Below are 7,464 nucleotides of genomic sequence, written 5' to 3'. Positions count from 1 at the left end.
AAGCTTTTTTTAGAAAATAAATCCAGACGGACAAAGAATTGTAAAAATGACCTTAGGTCTCTGAGGGTTGAAGTGCAGTTGTCTACTGATGCAGTCTTTTGTGATGTGTTTATTGCACGAGTTGATATCACAATGACAAAACACATTTATTGTGCAGCCCTATTTGGGATCTTTTATATTACATATTTTAGCTTTAGGGTCTTGTTATGTACTAACCCATCCTTTATCCTCTAATGAGGGTGGTCTTAGATGCGTCACGGTCATTCACCGTTTCTGTTTTTTCTAAATGATGAACCATCTCATCAACAGCATCACAACCTTCTCTCCAGGGAAGTACAGTACAGTTCTTTTCAGCCTATACTTATTTACTGTTTATTTTACTCCCCGTGGCTAATCATGCTTAAGGTTTGCTTGGCTCCTTATGTTTGCCTAAGATCAGGTTCTGGGCCTATCTCAAGGCCAGCTGCAGCTGAAACCTAGACACCATTGCATCAAATATAAACCCAGAGCTCTGGATCAATGAGGTCAGTGTCTGGTCCCTGAAGTCAGTTGGGGGGGAGAAGAAGGTGAAACTCCATCCACTCCCATGACATCAGAGAAGCTAAGGAGCCGCTTCAATAGTGCCTCACTCCTCTAGTGCTGCAGTCTTAATTTTAAACATAGATGTGCTGATGGCTACATGGGTCATAAGACCAGTTGTTGTGAATGTGCTCATTGTTGAACACAAACAAGTTTTGATTGTGGATCAGAGTACTGTACTCCCAAATCATGAATTTAAAATGCCTGGGAAACTTGGAAGTTCTTGTGATAAGCTAACAATGGAGCCATGCTTGTAATGCAATGCTTATTATCACAGCATTTCCACAGTCTACACAAATAGGAATATTTATAGGCCTTTTCTAAATTTTAAGCAATATCCTACATCATTAGTTCTCAGTAAGAGCTTTGCTTCCTGACGTAGCCACACTGCTGACGCACATTGCATGTCTTCTTTACTTACCTACTTCCCTATTACAGTCATCTTTGCAATCTTCCTGGCTTTCAGGTTCATGGTTGATGCCTGACACAATAGACAATCGTTGGACTGCTTCTGAGATGAAATCATCCCTTCTGCAAAATTATAAAGAATGTGGATACTGAGAGATTTGTTCTAAACTCTTTGGCAGACGTTACTGTTGAAGGCTGAAAATAATTACTCGTTTATATCTGTTATTTCAAGAGTACAATTGGTAGGGGGAAATTATGTCTGAAGAGACTAAACTGTGGAAATGGTAGCTGGCATTTCTTCAGGAGCCTGACCTAGCTGTGGTATATTTGGATAACCCTGTCCATAGCTTGGCATGCATGTATCATTTATACAGTGCTACATGGTAAGTGGCTTTCAAGTCATTTAAAACGTACAATATGTAACTTTCTGCCGCTAGGGTTCTCTCAGCCAAAACAATGGATGGTAAACACAATATTTTGTTGACATTGGGAAGTTAAATTATGAGAGTTGTAGTTTTTAGTCTTAAACACCATTGCTGATTAGAGTACATCTGTTAATGGACGAGTTTTCCCATTCAAGGTTACTCACGTTACATTTAATGTTTATTCATGTCATTCAAATAAAATGGCTGCGTTTCCCTCAACATAATGTTTTTCTTGATTTGATATTTATTGGTAGCTGACCAGTTAGAGAGAGCCAGCAAGCTAATATTAGCCAGCGGCTAAAACACAAAATACGCAATGTCCCCTTTTGGATGGTTTCAACACGGGGTTGATGAGGTTTGTTGTAGCGCTAGCTAGCTACTTAACGAGACTGAGAGACGGTTGTGGGTGGGGATCGCCGGGGGAATCCCCGGGATGGCGAGGACGTTCGATGGCCAGCAGCAGAACATCTCCAAGCTGCCCAGATTAATCTCCTCATTTACTTTTCTGTAATCTTAACTTTTAGTTTTGGTGCTTGACCCGCCTTTTGACGGGTTCATTTAGCTAACTGTAAAGACAGGTAAACGCGAAGGGGGGAGAAATTCGTCAGGGAGGAGATTTTCGACACGGACACTGGTAGCGCTAACGGAGACATAACTAACGTTATGCATGGCCGCTGTTGTGACTCGGTTGCTGGGTCTGATCTGTTTCCTGATGCTTCATTAAACTGCTAAACTGCTTAGTGTCGTAAGCACCAAGCACTGGAGTGAAGTGCTGGCCGGTTGAGTTGCTGTAATGAAAGTGGCTGGCTGCTAGCTAACTGGGGGCGAACGGTAACTAGCTAGCTACATGTCCTGTGGCTGTTGTCAGCTGTCATCCCGACTGAGTCTCTCTGCGCCGGGAAAGATAGGCAGACACACCGGGGTATACTAGCTGGCTAAAGTAGCATTAGATTGTTTTATTTATACAGTTAACGTTTCTAGTGAAATAATTTGTAGGTTAGCCCAGTGCTGTTAACCGTGGTCAAAACAATCATACTAAAAATAACTTTATGAGCGTGTTGAATGATGTTGTAACCTCATGTTAATACCAAGCATTAGCATTATCGTTAGCAACTTGTCAACCAGCATATTGTAGTAACGTTAAGCTGGATCGATATTAAAATGTATCAATAAATGAGGTCTCTGCGGTAATACTGTAATTAATCATAAAATAATGATGTATTGCAAAAAAAGCAATATTACGGTGACAAGAATTTTTTTGTGACATTGTATGGTTACAATTATTCCTGAAGTATCATCTGGGTGGCCATGTTATGACGGAAGTTACGAGTAACTAGAGGGTGGAAGTTTACACGACGCCACTGACAGGCGACTAAAGGAAACGTCCCATGTCTGAAATTAAAATATCAGATTAACTCTGGGTTTGACCTTTGGTGGAAACATTTGGCATAGCATAAGAACACAACTCGTAAAAATATATAAAATAGGTATGGTCGTTTTTAGACACTTTAATGCAGAAATGTTACGGATTGTACTTTTTAAACTGAAATACAGATTCACCTCTTTGAGTATTATTAAAACATCGTTGGGCCTATTTCTAGAAGAGTCAATTTGTAATTCTCCTGCATTGTCTCTATTCTTTTCCTAGGTCTACAGAGAAGTAGTAGAGCCCTTGAAGTTATCAGCTTTGATGCAGTACAGGTACAGCTATCTATATTCAAACAGTTTGTAAATGTACTTTTGGTGTGTCTGGAGCAAATGGCACAGTTGGAGAATAAAATGTGAATGAAGGCTTGGCAGATAGAGAATAGATTATCTTGGTGTTATGTCTAAGGGAGGTTTGTGTGAAAATGTGGTTCCAAATAAGTATTTTATTTAGTTAAATTGCTAGTTATGTTTATATATGCATGTTGTTATTTAACTATAAATGAAGGCAAGAGAATTTTATCATTGTCCGCTTAGAAATTTCCCCTTGGGGTAACCCTGTATTGTTTTATTCCCACAGAAACACTGGTGGTAGAAAGAATATGAGGCAGCTTTTATACTGTGACTACTGCTGCACATAAGCCAACACTGGCACAGATTCTGTTGTATAATAGAAATACCCTTTACTGATCAATTAGTTAAAAATCTCCTGTAATGTAGAATATCCATTCTAGCCACTCTGACATCCTTTCCTTTTTCTCCCCCCTCCCTTCCAGTGTACCAAGTGCAAGATGACGGAAGAGGTCATTGTCATCGCCAAGTTTGATTACATGGCCCAGCAGGACCAGGAGCTGGACATCAAGAAGAACGAGCGCCTCTGGCTCCTCGATGACTCAAAGTCCTGGTGGAGGGTTCGAAATGCCACCAACAAAACAGGCTTTGTGCCGTCCAACTATGTGGAGAGGAAAAACAGTGCCAGGAAAGCTTCTATTGTCAAGAATCTTAAAGACACACTTGGTAAAACAAATCACTTATGGTTTCTTCAGTTTCTAAGTGTTGATATCATTTGGGATGTGAGCAATAGCCAGCAATCATGTTTTGAGTTTCTACTAAGTCTGTTTATTTTTTATTTTATGGAGCATACACGTTTCCAATTAACCTGTATTTGCACTTTGACATCTATGGTATTATTACGTCTTCAGTCACTCATAACATCTTTTTGATAAGAGACTGACTTGCTTTGTGTTTCATACACAATTGGTTATTATTGTTTAAAATGGAGTAGCATCAAAGAGCATGCTTTTTCTAGGCCAGCACTACTCCAGTTTGTTGTTGACCACATTGTTGCTGTATCTAATGTAGCCTACTGTAATACAGGCTTCACACTAAGATGGTTTTAGGTTAATGTCTGATTGGTTGAAATGCTGAGAGCTATTTTCCACTTAGACTGAAGCTTTAGTATCTAATTGTAATGTCTATGGTGTAATGCAGCGCTTTTTTCCATTTAATCTTGAAACTTTTGCACAGGTAAGGCAGTTTTTATATTTTTTTTGATTTCAGATGTTTTTCGGAGGTTAAATATAGACTCAGACTAAGTTAGGATTTTGTTTTTTTTCTTTCGTGTTGACAGATCTAAAAATCTCCGGCTTTTTTATTTTGACCAGAATTGAAATGACACAGGTGCTGTTTGCTCTGTAAACACAGCAGTAATATTTCTGGGCACTGCCATTTGCCAAGGGCCTTGCACTGCCAGGAGCAAGCAAAATGTGACTGTGTATGTATGCCAAGGTTACCATTTATCTTAGCTTAATTCTTTTTGATGACAGACATTTATGGTAATTTGGGATGCACACTCTGACTACTAGCATCTGGTCTGGCACACAGCCAGACAACCTGGCATTTGTTTTCCTATAATTTCATATATGATAATTTCTCCAATTAGTTTTTTTTTATAAAAGGCAAATGTCTTGTCTTTAGTTTCACACTCTAATCTAGAAGTTGTTCTGCTCTGCAGGGCATTGTTGTCTCATTTAAGAGCATGGTGGGATAACCATGTTTGTTGGTGTACTTTGACCATGTTTGTTTGGGCCAGATTAACTTGAAGGTTTAAACACCAGCATTTGACACACATATTAAAACAGGCCTAAATGATATTGACAGTAAACCGCTTTTTTTTTTTTTTTTTTTTTTTAGGCTTAGGTTGTTGGGTTGTGCCAATAACACAGTACTTTTATATTTATCTAAGTGTATAGTAGTTGTTCACATTCTTGTGATACTGACAACAAAGCTGATGTCCGGGCCTGCTTTTTATGGGCCCATATGACATAAACATAACATCAAACCACACTTGTGTGTAGCCTTTGCTCATTTATGTGGTAATGATGACATACCCCAGCATAGGGTGACCCCCTCTGCGAGGAAGCCCTAGGCCCCCAAGTGGCTTTTCCTTGCACAGAGGGACTAAAAGAATTGTGTTCTGTGTACTTCTAACCAGAAGTATCACACACTGCAGTGTTTGCAAAACACTTATCTGTTGAAAATGTGAGCTGTGTTTTCCTGTTAACTGTAGTGTGTGTGGTTTTATGTATGTGCAAGTGTTGTGGTGAGAAGAGACTGGTAACATTCTGGCAGCGCTGTGTGCTGTAATACTTGCATGAAAAGTAATGTAAGAACAGGAAGAGACCATGCCTTTTTTATTTTTTTTATATATATATATATATATATATATATATATATATATATATATATATACATACAGCTTAATCTCGTTCATTTTTGGCATTTATGTCATGATCCTGTTACACGTTTTTGTTTCATATTGCTGAAAATGACCCCAATTTGAGTAGTACTACAGGAAGCAAGTAATTTAAAATTCATTCTCCCTTGTGGGGGAAGGGGCTTTGGAGACCGTTTGGCTTTAGCAAGAAGGGGGGGGGGGGGGGACTGAGAAGTTGTCATTCAAATGTTTTGGCTAAATCCTGATCTTTCACAATCCTACCTCCAGCACCTTTAAGTCTGTATTTGTCTGTTATGTGTAGTGTGTATGCATGAGTGTGTGCGTGGTAGTATGTGTTGTTGGGTGGGGGTATGTTTTTTTCATGCACCAGAGACATGAGCCTCCCAACAATTTCCCACCTGTCGCTATATCCATTGAAAAAATATCCTCAGGTGAACAGCTGCACGACACACACAGGCTCAGGTCTCACTCACACATAAACCCAGTAAAACACGGACTAACGTAACACATGAGTTAAGGAAAAACTGAACCACGTTAAACAATAATACAACATCGGAAGCTTGTAAATACTTCACCTTCATTTGTAATTTTTTTGATGATCTATAAGTAGATTTGAGATATTTTAACTAGCAGATTGTGGGTGTTTTTTTTTCTTTACATGTGTGGAATAGCAATAAGGGAAGCAGCTTGATGACTACACTTTCGTATGTTATGTGCGAGGAAAAATGCATCTCGTTTTCTTTTCTTTTTTTAATCAAGCTGTTGCTGGGTGTGAGTAGTGTCTGGTTTAAAAGAATGTGTGAGGGCATGATCGATCTGTGTGTGTGTGTGTTGTGTGTGTGTGTGGTGTGTGTGTGTGTGTGTGTGGTGTGTGTGTGTGTGTGTTTGTGTGTGGGTGTGTGTGTGTGGTGTTTGTGTGTGTGTGTGTGTGTTGTGGTGTGTGTGTGTCATGTTTCCAGGGTTTGTTGTAAAGTTATGAGTTGTCTCTACAAACAACTGCAGTCATGTGACACTGAGCAGTCACTGACTCACTCAACTGTCCCCACAGATCCTTACTGAAAGAGTTTCTTTAGATTGCTACACTCTTAGAAATACCAATCTGCTGCTTAATGTTGATATACTATAAAATCTTTCGATTTATTTTATCTTTCTTTCTTTCTCTGTGTCCAAGCTTCAATCCACTCCCTCCCTACTTCTTCCCCTTTCCATGAGGCCTCTGTACTCTGTGCCTTCCAGAGCTAGACGGCAGGCCTCTCTATACTGCACTCTTATTGGCTAAGACTGACCACATGGTCATGGAGTGGGCCGCCCTGCTTTGCTTTCCGCCCAGCTTTTCTGGGTGTTCACATGGAATAACTCTACATCTGCAGTGGGAAGAGAGCAGGGGCCGGGAAAAGAGACAGAGAGCGAGGGAGAGACAGCAAGCCCAAAATGGACATGGCTAACCTATTCAAACATTTCTTTCGTGAGTTTTTAACTTTCCTCGTCTTCTGCTGTACTTTGTTGTTTTACAAGTGGGGTAAAGAGCTTTTGTCCAAAGTTTTGAGTGGTTCTTTTCTCTCTCTCTGACTGTGCAGGAGCGGTTGGCAATTTTTTTTTTCTCTCTTTCATCTTCCCTTTCTAATTTTTCACTTTGGTTGTAAGTCGGTTTCACCTTCAGGTCAGCCAAATGAATGTGTCATATTTAGGGCAGGCGGGAAGAGATTTATATGCTAACATGTTGCTCTGAAAGAGAGAAGTTGTCTTAACACCTTTTTGAGGCTGTCTGTGTGAGCGGCTGCAAAGACTGGGTGGATATGCTTTTGAGAAGCCCTCTGCCGAGCCGAAGCCTGTAATTGCCTCAGCAATCCTTCTCTGTCTCTTTCTTTGACACACACACACACACACACA

The 7,464-nt window shown here is 40.0% G+C and overlaps 1 protein-coding gene across 3 annotated transcripts in view; it reads left to right on the top strand.

Moving 5' to 3' along the window:
- Positions 1-7,464, top strand: part of nck1b (NCK adaptor protein 1b) — a 27,023-nt gene that overhangs the window by 10,809 nt on the left and 8,750 nt on the right. Inside the window, exons 2-3 of one of the 3 annotated variants that reach the window (XM_032503547.1) lie at positions 3,061-3,113; positions 3,614-3,854. In XM_032503547.1, coding sequence (XP_032359438.1) covers positions 3,629-3,854 — 226 coding nt within the window. In that variant the 5' untranslated portion in view covers positions 3,061-3,113; positions 3,614-3,628. Of the gene's footprint in view, positions 1-3,060; positions 3,114-3,613; positions 3,855-6,910; positions 7,040-7,464 lie in introns of those variants that run through there. The other 2 variants (XM_032503549.1, XM_032503550.1) reach the window with 2 other exon arrangements.

The sequence above is a fragment of the Etheostoma spectabile genome, chromosome 22 (genome assembly GCF_008692095.1).
Source record: "Etheostoma spectabile isolate EspeVRDwgs_2016 chromosome 22, UIUC_Espe_1.0, whole genome shotgun sequence".
In the NCBI taxonomy this organism is placed as follows: Eukaryota; Metazoa; Chordata; class Actinopteri; order Perciformes; family Percidae; genus Etheostoma; species Etheostoma spectabile.
This window is presented reverse-complemented; position numbering and strand designations above follow the sequence as displayed.